The following is a 16,659-nucleotide window of genomic DNA, read 5'->3' as shown; positions in this document are numbered from 1 at the left end:
CATAGACCCAATTCTGTTACGGTCCATCACACATTCCGTTTGCGTGTGCCATATGCAACAAATTGAAATATGCCAGATGACTGACCGTCGTATCAGTCACGTAGCAACTGCCCGAAGGAATCTTCCCTTCAAAGCACTCACTATTTGACTTTCACGCTTCACTGACTATCCGTAAATACGCAATGTAGAAATCTTTAATATTGACATATCTTGTCTGCTCATATTTTGTATAGGTAAAATGAAAAACATTTTTAGTATTTGCATAATAATTATTGCATTCTCACATTCATATCAAATCTACTACATTTGAAAAATAAATTATTTATCTTTACCCAACACCTATCCCAAAGGTTTATCTTCGTTGATATTTTATGATAAAATATTGTACGACAAGCTGTATGCTACTGAACAGTAAAATTATAAATTAAATCTAAGGAAATTTTAAATAACCTACAAAAATACAAAGCTCCTAATTCTGTGAATCATTGTCGCCTATAATTATAAACTAATCTATTGATTTTACTAGCTTCCATACCACCGTCTCTGGTGGGCACATTACGTGTGTAATATGAGTCATCATAAGTAGCAGTGGCGTATCGTTGGTCGCTTGGCTTGAATTCCAATTGTAAGTAGTCGCCTTCTTCTCGATGAAGCTGTCCTTTGTCTTTTCCATCGTACCTTGGATCTTCGTAAATAGTTATGGTTTGTTTTCTATGAGCAACTACCGGAGCATTTTTAGGAATCTCCGCCACCGGTGCTGCTCGACTTTCACCGTAACCATACCCATATCCATGATTTGGACCGTAACCATATCCTCCGTCATGTCGCACGCCGTAATCATCGTAATAGCCGGGTCCGCTGTAGTCTCGATTCCATCCCGGGTCACCTTGCCACCCAGGCTCGTTTCGCCAGCCATCATTTTTCCATGTAGGCTCATTACGCCATCCTGGATCTCGCCTCCACGTAGGTTCTTCTTCCCAGCCTCTCTCATTTTCCCATCTCTGCGAATTATAGCCTGGATCATGGTGGTGATGATGCACCTCTGGGGCACGGTACTCGTGGTAATCACGTAGTTTTCCATTATCATAACTATTATGATCATTGCGATACTTATTATGATTCAAAGCGTCATCGAGAATATATTTTTTTCCATAATCATGGCGAAGATTTTGCTTATTACCCGTATCTCCGTAGCGGTTGTACCCGCCGCCGCGGTAATTATTGCGGACGTACTCTTTTCCATTATTATGTGATCCCTGATAGCTCCTTCCACCCTGATTATCGTGACTATTTAATCTGCTGTTATAAGCTGCTTGATCGCCTTCGTCATTTAAGTCATCGAAGAAAGTGCTCTTATTAGACGATTCATCTTTGTGATAAGAATTTTGAAATCCTTGTTTATGGTGTCCTTTTTTGTGCCCCCTTTTGTATCCTGTTGCGTGACTATCTTCTGCTTTGTCCTGCGAGCTGTTGTGGCCTTTATAAGCGTCACTATCCGTAGCCGATTTTGTATCGTGCTCCTTTTTCAAATACTTTGTTTCGTCGTTAGCTTTTGAATAGTGATTTTTGTGACTGTCGTTAATTTGACTTTCTAATTGATGCACCTTTTCGCCCTTTTGCTTATCGTGTTTAATGGACTCCGCTCCTTCATTGTGCGCTACATCTTTCAAGTGTTCCTCTAAAGCTTCTTTTAAAACCGATGCACTACCACCGGAAATAATTAAAGTGATACATATTAGTAGCGATAAATACAACTTACAACGCGGACTCATTTCATAACTCGAAATAACCTTTCATTTAACGAGATGTTGTCAGCGCGGTGATTTGACTGGTAATAGGCGGTAGATAAGTTGTGTGAACAATTTTATATCGACGTGAATCGTGTTGGATTTCATGGCGAGTTTGGGGACAAAGACAGGAATCACAGTTATGGGAACAATCGAACAGACAACGGTGCGTCCGTGACATGATATTATTGAACTAGAAGTAAATGGTGGAATGCGAGATCGAGGTCAATGAAATCCAACCAAGGTAACAGACCAGAAGGGCATTCAAATTTTGAACTTCTATTTGCAGTATTCGAGGCCTATTTAATAAAAAAAGCAAGCTAATTGGATCATAGTACGATTTTACTACTATTTTGAAGTCGGACATGCCTATAACCCATCTGATGTGGATTCTTTACCGTCGCTCATGGACATCGCCAGTACTTAGCCACTGCCTAATTGTATGTTGGTTTCATTTTATAGCACTTATTATACAAATACTCTATTTATATTTTACTCAACAATTATACAGCTCTATTAACCTACGTTTATTAAATTTTTGATCCGGGTTTAATTCCTGATAAGAATTATTTAGGATCAGTATCTTTGGTAATGATATTTAGCATAAAATATATGTATGGTATGGATGTGCTTCTTTATTACTGTCTGGTGTATTTATTTCCGGCATACATAAAAGTATAGAGAAGCTGGGTCAATTAAATGTTGAAATAAAAAAATTCTCATGTCTTTTTTTTTTCGTAAAAATGTCTCGATAGGAGAATGTCTTTTTCGTCGGTTTCTCAAACACATTCGCGTATTCACAAAGTAAACATACACTTTATTTTCGATTAAGTTACTAATGAGGTTCCTTCGAGGTTCACAAATGCAATTACCGACAAAAGTTAGACAGGCATAGGACCCAACAATCGACAATTGTATTCGTTGTATCCACGTAAGGTAAATAACTCATTTAAATCCTGCACATACATATATGTTTCTTACCGTTAGAACCATGGTCGTAAAGTTCGAAATATGTTTTATATTGGTCTAGAATCTAGAGATGAGTAGATTAGCACTGCACATCTAGTGTTTAGATCCATGATGTGTGTAAGTGATTATCGAAGCCCACGAACCACAAAAACGTGAATTCGAAGTTGTGAAGACTGCATTCCTGCCACTTAACTGCACTAGAACCATTTGTGGCGATAGTAGGCCGACACCGTGGCTTATGAACATCGGCTAAACTAAAAACAAAAGTCTACAGCTACAGTTGAGGACGATCCACAAAACTTGGTGAAGGAATAATATCGTGTAATACAAATGAAACCCACAAAATTAGTTTTTAGATGTCTATGGACTCCGGTAACCACTTAACACCAGGCGGGTTGTGAGTTCATCCATCTATCTGAGAGAGAAAAAACTGTCACTGCACTCGATAAGCATTTTATCTCACAACAAGCTTATCTGTGCGTTTTAGATAGTAGAAAAATCGATAGTAATTCATTAACATTAGAACAAAATGATACTGTTAGGGTGTTAGGTTACATAACCTATACTTAGACAATATATGGCACAGGAACTCCGTGTTAAGTTTCAATTAGATTAAAGGCTACAGAAAGCGAAGGCATACCACAAGCACATCAGATACTCATTCTTCTATTGTCATTATTAATGGTGGTAGGACCTCTTGTGAGTCCGCACGGGTAGGTACCACCACCCTGCCTATTTCTGCCGTGAAACAGTAATGCGTTTCGGTTTGAAGGGTGGGGCAGCCGTTGTAGATATACTGAGACCTTAGAACTTATATCTCAAGCTGGGCGGCCCATTTACGTCGTAGATGTCTACGAGCTCCAGTAACCAATTAACACCAGGTGGGATGTGAGCTTGTCCAACCATTTAAGCAATAAATAGATAAAAAATTCGGCTATCAGTTTATTAGTTATAGTCACTACGAGATGAACCAGGTCTCATGGCAAGCGAACCTAAGTCTTTCTATCTATATCTGTATAAATTGCGTTTTTAGAATACGCAAACTGATTCGATGGTGCAGTAATTAGCGGCCCTGACTATTGCGCTAAGGGTCGCGGGTTCGATTCCCACATGGGGCAAACATTCATGTGATGAACAGATTTGTTTGCTCTTTGTGTCTGTGTTTATTATTAATATATTATGTTCCTGCTATATATGTTAAGTAATTGCCAATAAAAATGGAACCTCTTAGGCTCCCTGAGGAAATGTCGAAATCTTGATTACGCCCAAAAAAATCATATCACGTTCATAGTAATAATAGAGGAAGATATTTATCATTCCAGAAACCATTTGTAGTTTGATGTTTATATTAAACTTAGGGTTTGTCAAACGTATTTTCTATACCCCGAACAATCTTCCTTTAAATGTAACAATAAAAAAACAATTTAAGATTTCTTTTATTACCGAATTTACAAATAAAATATTAAGTTTCTGAAAATACTGCATTATGTACTACCAATATTAGTAAACCCAACGTACAATTGTTTTTACTAATATTTATATTAATTATTAATATAGTAACTTGACCTTCTTAAATTAACCTATAAATTTATTTGAAAGTTGCATTAAGCAATTAAAACGAAATTCAGAAACTCTTATAAATATGTTTTAAATTAGAAAGAGATGAATATTTAAAAAAAAAACGCTTAACCAGCTTTTTAAAGATATTAGTTAAAAAAACATTTTGTTTTACAAACTTGGTTTGCGTTGACAATCAAAAAGCGTGTACAAATATCACTTAATAAATCTTCTAATAGACATACAAAAACAAATAATTTTGACATTGTAACAATTTAAAAAAAGGCCTTCGAAGAATAAGAGAAATTGAAATTAAAATTGCAAAAAAAAAATTTTTTCTTTATTGACCTTATAGGCAGACGAGCATACGGCCCACCTGATGGTGAGTGGTTACCGTCGCCCATGGACTTCAGCAATGTCAGGGGCAGAGCCAAGCCGCTGCCTACCGAATTCTCTTCCTTCATTATGTTGCTCCATTCAATTGATTAAGATTCAAATTGTCAATACGTTTCTTTATTTCTTGAACCAGATCGTTTCTGGGCACTTCGTCCTCTTCTCTAGTGGTAATGTTTCTTATTTTGACAACGCCCCGTTTAAGTTCGGAATCGCCCAACACGACCGCTAGTGGTATTTTATTTTCTTCACAATGCTGAAGCTGGTTCAGCATCTTGGGATTCTTCTTGTACGACTGCTCGGTCTGTAAGTGCGGATTTGGTTGTAAGTTAAAGCTTTCTTGAAACTACAAAATAACAGTACAATTGATATTTGGATAATAAAGGGCGTCGCACACGGCGAAGATACTATAATATTTTATCTTAACATACAATATCGCTCACTATACATTTTGTATGAGCTATCCCACACATGGTTAAAATAATATATATTTGATAGTTTTTTTTCCCTTTTTCCCTTTAGTGTTTTCTACAATATTTTTAAAATACTAAAAGTAAGAATTAACGTATTTACGTGGCCACAAAATCTGTCGTCGGTGAAAATGTGAATTATTCGAAAATAAAAAAAATCGAAAGGAAATTAAATAAAAATGTGTGTAGTGAAATCTTCCGAGGGGTCAATCGCAGGCAAAATGATATCGATGTAAATGTTTTTTTTTTTTTCTTTTTAGGGATGTTTTTTCTTTTGTTGTATCAAATTTCAAATCACAATTTTACTAAAGTGGTCATATCAGTAAGCAAGGTTTAAATACATGATATTAACGTAACGAACAAAAACCTAAAACACCTCGTTAGATTAGAAATTACAAAATTATTAATTACGTTTATATTATAGCTACTGAAACCCGGATACGTGTCGCTGTAACTATCGCAAAAAATGTATACTCGTAAAATACAACCACATGTAAGTTGGTTGTACTATTACAAAAACCCTCCCTGAATTATCAACATATTATACCAAAACCAATCGAATACAAAATGTGAGAATGCATAGATCACCAACAAAAAAAACGTTCATATATTTCATATGTTAAATTAGACAAAACACACTGAGCCTTATTAAAATTTGCGTAATTTATGAAAATTTTAAAGTGTCAATAAGAAAAAATCACGTTACCTTGATCCCAGCATCCCACAGTTCAGCGCATATTTTCATGCGCTCCTCTAGGAAGTTCTTTTGTGCTGACGCTACATATACGTCAATGTCGCTTGTGCGAACCGTTATGTCACCGGCGGCGAGTTTCGCTTCCAGTACCGAGAATATACGCTCAACGCCAATACTAACGCCTACACATGGCACCTGTATACATAATTATTTAATTATTCATACTGAGAGCTGTACTAAGAAAAAATGGATGGATTGCGTGAAAGACGATATGGGTAAGAAGGGAGTGAGCGAAGAAATGGTATATGATAGAAGAGTATGGAAGGAGAAAACATGTTGCGCCGACCCCAGGTGACTGGGAGAAGGGCAGGAGAATGATGTTGACTGAGAGCTGTTATTATTGAAATGTTTTTTTTTTCGGCAGACGAGTCGTCAGTTTCTTGCAACCATTAAAAAATCATTCCAAATACTTTTGATGAGTGGACAAAATAATCAAAACGTAATAAATTAGATTGCATAGATCTTATGCTACGAAATTACGCCAGCAATGCCAGGGGCAGAGCCAGGCCGCTGCCTACCGCTTAAATATTTATTCAACATTCCAAAATACCTGTTTGTTTTTTGAGTCAAACATGCCGACGAGGTTATCGTATCTTCCGCCGCCAGCGATGGATCCAACCGTTTGTTCCTCATTTCCAATTTTAATAGGTTCTAGAAGGAAATAACAATTTGTGTTAGTTAGGCGTTAAGGTTAATTATCGTCAATCTAATTGTCGGTATTATATAGTTAATATCGCGCTTCAACGATCAACTTAATTCAGGAAACATTTTTGTTAGAGCATAATCGATTATTTCCATTTTAATCGAAGTATAAATTTCTTATTTCATACGATAAAAGGGCTGTAGTAAACGTGATAATAATAAATGAAGATTTGTTAAAATTCGACACCAGCAACACCAGCATCGCTAGAAACTAAAAATATACGACGACGCGGAGCTCTGCGCAGATAAGCTCATGGTTGAAGAACAGGATTCATTCCGGGGAGGAGTCGCGGGGACCAGAGAGATTTCGATTTGCAGAGCGGAAATATTTTTTTTACCACCTAAGCTAATGGTCTTGCGAGACCATATCAGCGTCACAGGGCGAGTAGGTGAGCTCACGGAGCTAAAACCTGACGTTAAATAACTCAAAATAGTTTTTTTTTTTTAAAACGTAATTATCCGGAGGCCCATAAAAGACCGGTACAATAGCTAAAGATCCTACCGATCGGATATAACGATCTCGACGCGAGGTTTTAACTTTTGTTAAAAAAATTTGTTCCTTCATTGCAAAGTCATTTGTGAGCATGAGTTAATTATGTATTTCATTAAAAAATCCCGTCCTAAGGATTTAAACATAGGCGTTGTTGCATTGTTTGATATTAGCACAACAGGCGCCTTAGCCTTTAGCCCACAACAGCTTCAAACTCATTTAGCAGTTACCCCACCTCTGTTACAATATGTCTCATTTTTTCAAAATTAGTAAAATAAGATAAATTATTAATAATAAAACAATTTCATTATGAATTAAACTTACGTGTAAGCACTGCTTCATAGATAACACCAGTGTAATAATCTAAACCTCTGGCAAGACTCAAATCAAACAGAATCTTATCCTTAATGCCAAAGAGTTCACAATACTGTAGCAAAGTTTTGATTGCTTCTACACCTTCTAATGCAGCCTTTACTTTAGATAATTTCTCATCTTTCAATAGTTTCTCTACCAGTTCGGTGCTACCGTTTAAGCGTACATACTCTCCTATTCTGTCTGCTGCATCAGGTGACACACCTTTTTCATTAATCATTTCGGTTCTTACTTCCTCCCATGGTGACTAAAATGAATAAATTGAGATTAATACCAAAAAATGTATGGACTTTTTTAAGGTTTTAAGTTTTATTGTTTAGTTGCAGGTGGGTGAATGAGCTTACAACTCACCTGGCTTAGTGTACAGAATATTATCACTGCATTCAAACTTGAGACTGTCTCAACATATCAATTACATTCACTTTTGGATTATATTTATTATTATTTTTAAACCTGAGGGCCTTCAATCTGTAAATCCTTATTGACTTAAAATTTTAGTTATAGCAGACTGATTTTAAAATAATGTTATGCCGTTAAGAGTTACGCCATCTGTCATCACATAGCAGAAACAAATATAAAACGAACTAGTAATACCGAGAATATTCTTGATAAATGTAGTCTTGTCATGTCGACTATAAAACTGTTGCAGAAATGACATTAAAGCAGTTAGTAGCCCTAGCGCTTTACAATAATTTTTGTTCTGTTTTATATGAATCTAGACTTATTGTACTATGTATGATATACAGGTATGTTTTATTTATAATTTGTATCTTTTAATGCTTTACCTTATCTAGTTTATCAACTGTGGAGCATGTGGTCCTAAACTTATCTGCAGGAACTCCACAAGCTTCAAACATTCCATCAAGTAATCTTCTGTGGTTCACTTTGAGGATATATTGCCCTATGTCAAGAGCCTCTAGGATCTCTGTCACTACCTTCAAGCATTCTGCATCAGGTACCATAGGATCATATACACCAGCTATGTCAAAGTCCTAAAAAATAAACGTAAATTGTATTGTTGATAAAGTATTCTGGTAAAATATTTTCGTAGTTGAAAATTATTGTCCACAACCTTAAGGAACTGATTAATTTGCTGGCTTCTTGGGGAAATCAGAATAAAAATTTCAACTTTAGACAACAGGCAACTTTTTTGTCAAGTTGCAAAGTACCATACATATTTTAACATCCAAAAACCCCCACACCACGGAATTAAATTAAAGAAAAAAGTATTTTTTAAAACCTAATTATATGTATTTGCAATTATTTAATATATTTTGTACACACAGCTGTTAGAAGAAACACGACAATAAGGATACAGAGTACAAGGGCACTACTTTATTATTATTATGCAATTGGTTTTCAAAAAACTCATAAATTAGTTTTATTTCTTTTTTTCCAAGTAAGAAAAATAATCCATGCTCAAGGATGAAAATATATTTTATAATCTTTTTTTTTGTAATTTTAAATTGTGTTCATTGCTTTCTTTTTTTATTTAAAATAAATTGAAATTATTCAAACTATCACTTTTTTAATTTTTAATTTGAACAAGCATGAATGAGTTATCTATGACCATAGTTAAATAAATCCAAATCAAATTTTATTTTATACTTACGCATTGATAAAATTCCCTGTATCTCCCTCTAGTCATGGCAGGATTGTCTCTTCTGTACACCTTAGCTATATGATATCTCTTTAAAGTAGTTATTTTATTCATTGCTAAATACCGAGCCAAAGGTACAGTCAAATCATATCTTAATGAAAGAATTTCTCCACCTTGGTCTTTCAAATCATAGATTAATTTTGAATCCTCACCATACTTCCCAGTAAGCACATCCTAAAAAAATGATTTAAAAGATTTGAACTAAAATTAAGTTAAAGTAATTCAAAAATTGCTTTACTTTTCATTAGTTACATTTTGATATTATTTGTCTATTATTTAAGAACATGCAGTTATGACCAACCGGTTAAACAGATATATGTTTATAAACATTGATAATTCCTGTAGTACAATGGTTATTTAACAAAAAAAATTAAGCAAGGCAATTAAGTCAGGCTATATCAGCAGTCCAAGATTAATTTGATATGATTTAAAGTTCTTGGTAGCACAGAGTCCAATCTTCAAATCGCAGAGTGCAGGCAGTTACGAAATAATATACCTACTAACACACTTTTATATATTAGTATTAGTTACGTCGATGTTTTAGAATATATTATCGAAATCACAGTTTTCTTATTTTTTATTGTACTTCACGAAGTGTCAGACATTTCTTCACTTCTTCTTATTATGACAACTCTTGTCACTTCTTTCTATGTATATGTTTTTGATAAGGAGTTTCTATATCCATTAACTCCAACACTTTCCCTAAACATTTACATAGTACACAGTCCTAGTGCCTGGCGTAGAACTGCATATGACGTACGAGGTAGTGATTTGGTAAGGATGTCTGCGACTTGATCCTTTGTTCCGATCCGTACAACGTTGCAGATACCCTCAGTTACCAATTCTCTGACGTAGAAATGTCTGAGCCGGATATGCTTCGTTCTCTTGTGAAACTCGGGGTTGTGAGCAAGACGAACAGCAGCTTCATTGTCCACATGCAGAACCGGTACGTCCGCAATTGTAGTCAATGCCTGGTATAGTCTAGCAAGCCACATTAGTTCTCTGCCAGCTTCACTAGCTGCCACAATTTCGGCTTCTGTAGTGGAGATAGCGACCGATGTTTGTCGCTGACTGATCCATGAAACTGTGCCTCCAGAATAGCGACAGATCACTCCCGTTGTGGAACGTCCGGTTTCTGGATCACCTCCGTGGTCGGCGTCGCTAAATCCTTCTAGGATTCCAGGTTTGAGACCAGCTTTATATGAGATCCCATGCGAAAAGGTACCTTTGATGTAGCGCAAGATACGTTTTACCTTGAGCCAATCTGTCTTTACAGGTTTCTCCAACTTTCTTGAGACAACTCCGATGGCATAAGCAATGTCAGGGCGAGTACCAACCATTAAGTATGCCAGAGCACCGACAGCTTCTCTATATGGGAAACAGGAAGCTTCCGTTTCTTCTTTCCCTTCTTGAATAGCCTCTCTCTCAATCGGTGTGGAAACGGGATTACAGTCACTCATTTGAAAGCGGTCTAATACCTTTTTCGCGTATGCCTCTTGGTTGATGAAGATGGAGCCATCCTTTCCTCGATGGATTTGAAGACCAAGATAATATGTCGCTGGTTTCGTCGTTATGCGCAGTCTCTTCTTCAAATCTTCTAAGAAAGCGTTAGCCGTGTCTTCATCAGTGGCAGCTACTAATCCGTCATCGACGTACAACGTGATCAGTAGTTTCTTCCCGTTAACTTCTCTTGAATATAAGCAGCAATCAGCTTCGGACTGTTTGAAGTTCATATCCAATAGGATCTCTTGAAAGCACGAGTTCCAGCACCTTGGTGCTTGTTTAAGTCCGTACAGGCTACGGTTAAGCTTGAAAACGGTAGACGTTCCTTCCGTGAGGTTACACCCTTCTGGCGGTTGAACGTATATTTCTTCCTCGAGCTTTCCGTTCAGAAAGGCTGTGCAAACGTCGAATTGGACCAGATGTAAGTTTTCATGCGCGCTAACACTGAGTAGTGCTCGTACAGTAGTCAGGCGTGCGACAGGACTGAAGGTCTGGTCATAGTCTACTCCTTTCCTTTGTCTGTACCCTTTTACGACAAGTCGAGCCTTGTATTTGTCGATCGTGCCATCTGGATTTCGTTTGATCCGTAAAACCCATTTGCAGGGAAGTGCTTTTCGTCCTTTTGGCAATGCACACGGCGTCCAAACGTTCAGGTCTTCGAAGGATTTCAATTCGCTACCCATTGCCCTTTGCCATTCTTCGCGATCGTCCCTTTTCATAGCGTCTGCGAAATTATTTGGGAATGTTTCAGTGATACAGACGTAATCTCTTAGTCTCTCAGGACGTCGAATCAGTGAGCGATCTCTAAGATTATAGCCGGTTGGCGGTGGTTCAGCATCATAAAATAATTCTTCTGGAACTGTCGTTTCGTCTTCATGGTCATGGTCTTCGTAGAGGACTTGATCCGATTCTTCTCCCTCGAGAACATGATCATGGTCGTTGGAGATTGTTTCGGTAGTTGTATCTCCCTCGTGAACGTGTGTTTGCTCTGGAATTGCAACTTCTCTTTCTAAGTTCGTATTTGGCGTTATGGTAATCGGGTATTCTCTTGTCTCAACTTCTGTTTTAGGAATTTCACTGTTACAGATGGGAAGAGGTTTCTCATCGAAGATTACGTCACGAGAGCGGACGAGCGTCGAGTGTTTTCCGTCTGTGACCCAGATACGGTAGCAATCTTCGTCGTACCCAATAAGTCGACCTTTTATTGCCTTTTTGTCGAGTTTTCTACGCTTCTGCTTTGGAATATGGACGTATGCGATTGAGCCTATTATTCGGAGATGTTTAATAATAGGTTTCTTTCCATACCAAAGTTCATGCGGAGATTTATCTGAACTTGTGGGACCTGTTCTGTTCAGTATGTATGCGGCGGTATTAATGAGCTCTGCCCATAGCACTTGCGGTAATGGCTCATGAGCGTACATCATTGATCTTGCTGTCTCAACTAGGGTTCTGTTCTCCCTTTCGCTTACTCCGTTTTGTTCAGGTGTATACGGGGTGACAAGTCGCTGTGCTATTCCATGTGTGTCTAAAACATTTTTTATGGACGCGTTGTCAAATTCACCGCCGTTGTCGCTTAGAAGGCACTTTATGGTGTGTCCGACTGTTTTAGTTTGAGCGATCATCAAAACTAATTTGTCTTTGACCTCGGACTTCTTGCGTATGAAGTACACCATACGGTAGCCAGTAAAGTCGTCTTTGAACAGAACGTAGTACTTATAGTTTGAGAAGCTAGGTTGAAACGGTCCGCAAACGTCAGTGTGTACGATTTCTCCGGGCGCGGTAGCTCGGGTTCTTGTACCGAATTTAAGTCGATGCGCCTTTCCAAAGATGCAGCCTTCACAGGTATCTTTATCCATCGGCAGGATTAGACCTAGTTCCCGTTGGATCGTCGCTCTTACGTGTCTTTTATTTTGGTGAGCGAGTCTCTCGTGGTAAAGTTGCATCGTTGCTGTAGTTGCAAAGACTTCGGGTGGTTTTTCTGGCAGTACGGGTTTTACTTCCAGTCGATATAAGCCACCTTGTTTTTGTCTCTTCCCTATTAAGCATACTTTCCCGTTGACAATGACGTTGCATTCAGTTGTCCTGGATGAAAAGGTGCTATTCGGGACTCGGTCGTGAAGTGCGAGTACGGAGAAGAGGTTCTTGCTTATGGCCGGAACGTACCAGACGTCTTGCAGGCTGATGTCGATTTGTTTCCCGTTAACATATCCTCTGAGCTGTACTGTTCCTTTGCCTTTGGCACGGACTTCATTACCAGCGGCCGTTGTAACAGTGTAGTTCTCATTGAAATGTTCGTAGGTTTGGAAAATGTCAGCTCTGTTGGTGACGTGGCTTGTTGCGCCATTATCTATGTACCAGTTCTCGTTGTCCCGTGAAACTGTGAAGATTTCGTTATCTTCTAAAGACATGAGTAACAAATTAGCGGTCTTTGAAGTAGAAGGCGTTGCTGTCTGGATCGGATTTTGGCTCTTAGGAGGTCTACCGTCACGGATCCATTTTTGACAGTTGCGTACTCTGTGGCCAATACCTAGGCAGTAGTTGCATTTAAGCTTCTTGTCCTTCTTCTTTTCCGTATTCGAAACCAGGGCTTCCGAATGATGCGAAGGTACGTTGTTACCTTGCAGTGCCCTTTCAAATGCGCAGAGATGACTAGTTAGGTTTTCTACAGTACGGTTGGATTTGGGCAGTAGGAGCCAACTACTTCTGAAGCTGAAGTATGAATCATCAAGCGTGTCCAGTATCTTACAAACAAGTAGCAGTTCGGGTAGCTCTTGGTTACTGTCCTTCTTGAGTTCTTGATTCAGTTCAGTCCAGATGTTCTTTAATTTTGACATGTGAGTGGCTATGTCGTCTGCTTGATCCCTCTTAAAGCTGAAGAAACTCATACACAGGTTGTAGGTTTTGTCCGCATTTGTTCCGTCGAACAGCCTGTGGAGCTCTAACCAGACATCACGTACTTTAGTGAACCGCATAACTTTTCGAAGTGTGTCTTCTTGCATATTGGTGGTAAGTATTAGGATAGCGCTGGCATCAGCTTTATCAAACTTATCTTTTTGTTGTTGATAAGCCGCCAATTCAGCATCGCCGCATCCGGTAGGTGGACGAGTAGGCTCCTGGAACGATCCTTCAACTACTTCTAGGGCCGACGGTACGGTGCGTAGTAAGCATAAGGCTTTGTATTTCCAGGTGTCCCAATTTTTTCCATCTAGGAGGCCGATCTGAAGCTTTCCTGTGATACCTTCCATTTTCGTAGTGCGGGTCCGTAACCTAATATGATTTAAAGTTCTTGGTAGCACAGAGTCCAATCTTCAAATCGCAGAGTGCAGGCAGTTACGAAATAATATACCTACTAACACACTTTTATATATTAGTATTAGTTACGTCGATGTTTTAGAATATATTATCGAAATCACAGTTTTCTTATTTTTTATTGTACTTCACGAAGTGTCAGACATTTCTTCACTTCTTCTTATTATGACAACTCTTGTCACTTCTTTCTATGTATATGTTTTTGATAAGGAGTTTCTATATCCATTAACTCCAACATAATTAAATAAATTAAGGTTCCTAATAAGTCATATTCTATTCTTTTTTTTATTCTTAATAAATTAAGGTTTTTCGATATCATAAATTTAATTTTTAAATAAAAAAAAACAAGTATTTGAATTAAGCATTTCTTTCAACTAAAAAGAAATGATTTATTGTTAATTATTAATGATTTGTAATGTTAAAAATTATTATGAATTACTTTTGCTTTACCTTTAGCTCAAAAACTGGTGTATCAATACACTCAGCTCCGTGTCTCCTAAAAACTGTAATTATTTTATCCAATACATTATTTCGTATTGTCATTTGCTGTGGGTTATAGTCTCTTGTTCCCTTTGGTGTTTTAAGAGTAAACTTTTGTGGGCCTGCATCTTCTGTTACAAGTTGAGCCTTTAAAGCTAACAACTTTGATACTTCTTCCTTAACCTAAAAAAGTTTTTTTTTTTAAATTACGTTAATAATTTATCTATAATATAAAACTGGATATTGGTCATGAAAAGAAACTAATTACTAACAATAAAATAAAATATTAATTATTGGTTTACTTTTTAAAAAATATTTTTTTAAGCCAAGTTAACAATAATTTAGCAAAGTTAATAAGTATAACCTAAGTTTCCTATAAATTGAGCAACTCAAAGAGCATCAAGCACTTTCCAATACCTTGCGACAAGATGATGTTGTAACATTTTTTGTCAGACAGTTTCTCTGAACTGCATTGCATAATCGTCTTGCCATTACATGGGTTTTAAAAAATGTAAGTAATTTGTGTGACATGCTTCAATAATATGCCTTTACTTAACACCACAATGATACTTTCATCACCACTTTTTTAGTACTTATAACCGGAAACAAAACATAAAAACTGAAGAATTCAATTAAATTACACAAAAGATGAATATTTTGTTATTTTGATGATGAAATTACCATATGAGGAGTTCACAAGTTGATGTACATACATACAAGTAAACAGTCAAACAAGAGTGATTTAATTTAGTCCTCTAATATTTAACTCATAAACAAAATTATATCGTTAATTGTGTACAAAATTACTTTTGCTTACACTGTTCATACAAACAGCTAAGGTGCAACTATTTCAGAATCAACATTGATTTCTCACAAACCTGACTTTCTAATATTTTTATACTATTATATTTTAAAAAGTTGGGTTGCCGGAAATCCGGAAAAAGTGACACTTCAGTGTCACTGAAACTCCGCATATGGTTCCACCACCTCTTGATATATTTGTAGTTGGAAAAATCTAAGCTTTTTAAGGCTTTAGCTACGTCCACATCAGGTTTGGATGGTACATAGCCACAAATATAGCTGTAGTGACTTAAATGCTTGTCAATTTCTTCAAAATTGTATACTTCTTTAAAGCCCTTTCCCTAGAAAATTTTATTTTCTGTTAGGGAAAGGATGGCTGATGTAACATTACAATAAGTACGTGTAAAGATTGAGACCTTAATGTGGCACGTACCCTCTCATTGGACTCCTTCGCTGCTTTTAATTTTCTAACAAGATCACCCTGTTCTTGAATTTTCAATAATAAATCTTCCTGGGAATCTGCCATTATGATTTAAATCTAAATGTTTAAATAAAATTCACTATACTTTCAAGGTTAAAGCGCGCAAGTGCAGTAGTTAGATAGCAAATTGCAGGTCAATTATTTCAGCTTGGTTACTTTCATTTTTTGTTTTAACACCAACCATAACCAATAAATAAGTGTATAATCTATGCAATAAATTTTATAGGTTATATTTCGTTTCAGCAAGATTTTTATGTGTTTGACATTTGACATTGGGATTATTTTACATTTTGACATTGCTATGGCTTTTTGGCGGGAACCCATTACGGTGGTCTAATAACGATTTGATGATACTACCCTCCAGTGTACCTACGGTGTCAATCAGAGTCAAATCGAGGTGCTTCTTCGGCGGCTGGAGACCACAGCGTTGGATTTTGGACTTGCGATCAATCGTGATAAGACCAAAATGATGATCGTAGATCGTGCTAACATCAACCAGCCGGAAGTCCAACATATAGCGGGATGCACGGAAGATGAGATCCGAAGACATTGCGCCGTGACAAGATCCTCAGTTGAGAGGCTAACAAAAATTTGGAGAGGCCGCAGAATAAGCAAAAACACAAAAGTTCGATTAATGAGATGCCTGATCTTTCCAATCTTTCTGTATGGGGCTGAGAGGTGGACGCTGAGGATGCAAGACCGCCGTGGTGTTGGAGATGTCTCCTCATAATTCCGTGGACTGCGCACCATACCAAAATTTCGATCCTGAAAGAGCTCAACATTAAGGAGAGACTATCGTCAACAGTCCAATACAAATCCTCAAGTTCTTCGGGCACATCACTCGTAATGAGGACTCCATTGAGCAGTTGGTGGTGCAATGGAAAGTCGAGGGCAAAAGACCTCGCGAACGATCTCCGACACGATGGACCGA

General features: G+C 37.4%; 2 protein-coding genes across 4 annotated transcripts; both read right to left on the bottom strand.

Annotated features, from left to right (window-relative positions):
- Positions 1 to 248: 248 nt before the first annotated feature.
- On the bottom strand, positions 249 to 2,705 carry LOC149501569 (uncharacterized). The gene has a single exon (XM_089732259.1). The coding sequence runs from the start codon at positions 1,770 to 1,772 to the stop codon at positions 483 to 485; it is 1,290 nt and encodes a 429-aa protein (XP_089588385.1). The 5' UTR covers positions 1,773 to 2,705; the 3' UTR covers positions 249 to 482.
- A 1,469-nt stretch (positions 2,706 to 4,174) lies between these two features.
- On the bottom strand, positions 4,175 to 15,958 carry HisRS (histidine--tRNA ligase). Of its 3 annotated transcripts, none has more exons than XM_089732254.1 (9): positions 15,681 to 15,940; positions 15,325 to 15,588; positions 14,417 to 14,629; positions 9,107 to 9,328; positions 8,280 to 8,486; positions 7,447 to 7,741; positions 6,481 to 6,581; positions 5,883 to 6,065; positions 4,175 to 5,010 (listed from the first exon to the last, which is right to left on the bottom strand). In XM_089732254.1, the coding sequence occupies exons 1-9, from the start codon at positions 15,771 to 15,773 to the stop codon at positions 4,777 to 4,779; spliced, it is 1,812 nt and encodes a 603-aa protein (XP_089588380.1). In that variant the 5' UTR covers positions 15,774 to 15,940; the 3' UTR covers positions 4,175 to 4,776. The 3 variants fall into 3 exon arrangements, with proteins under 3 accessions (XP_089588380.1, XP_089588382.1, XP_089588381.1); XM_089732256.1 differs by lacking the exon at positions 15,325 to 15,588 and adding an exon at positions 14,864 to 15,038 and having other exon boundaries at positions 15,681 to 15,935; XM_089732255.1 differs by lacking the exon at positions 15,325 to 15,588 and having other exon boundaries at positions 15,681 to 15,958.
- Positions 15,959 to 16,659: the final 701 nt, after the last annotated feature.

The sequence above is a fragment of the Bombyx mandarina genome, chromosome 13, assembly GCF_030267445.1.
Source record: "Bombyx mandarina strain Sakado chromosome 13, ASM3026744v2".
In the NCBI taxonomy this organism is placed as follows: Eukaryota; Metazoa; Arthropoda; class Insecta; order Lepidoptera; family Bombycidae; genus Bombyx; species Bombyx mandarina.
Note: the sequence above shows the minus strand (reverse complement) of the source record. Positions and strands in the feature narration are given on the sequence as shown.

What these genes read in the sequence shown, in the direction of transcription:
- LOC149501569 (XM_089732259.1), bottom strand. Translation starts at nt 1,772, where the DNA reads ATGAGTCCGCGTTGTAAGTTGTATTTATCGCTACTAATATGTATCACT.
- HisRS (XM_089732254.1), bottom strand. Translation starts at nt 15,773, where the DNA reads ATGGCAGATTCCCAGGAAGATTTATTATTGAAAATTCAAGAACAGGGT. An exon ending in TAAAAATATTAGAAAGTCAG is followed by an intron (nt 14,630 to 15,324) that starts GTTTGTGAGAAA and finishes AAACTTTTTTAG; the next exon opens with GTTAAGGAAGAAGTATCAAA. An exon ending in TTGACTCAAAAAACAAACAG is followed by an intron (nt 6,066 to 6,480) that starts GTATTTTGGAAT and finishes TTATGTATACAG; the next exon opens with GTGCCATGTGTAGGCGTTAG.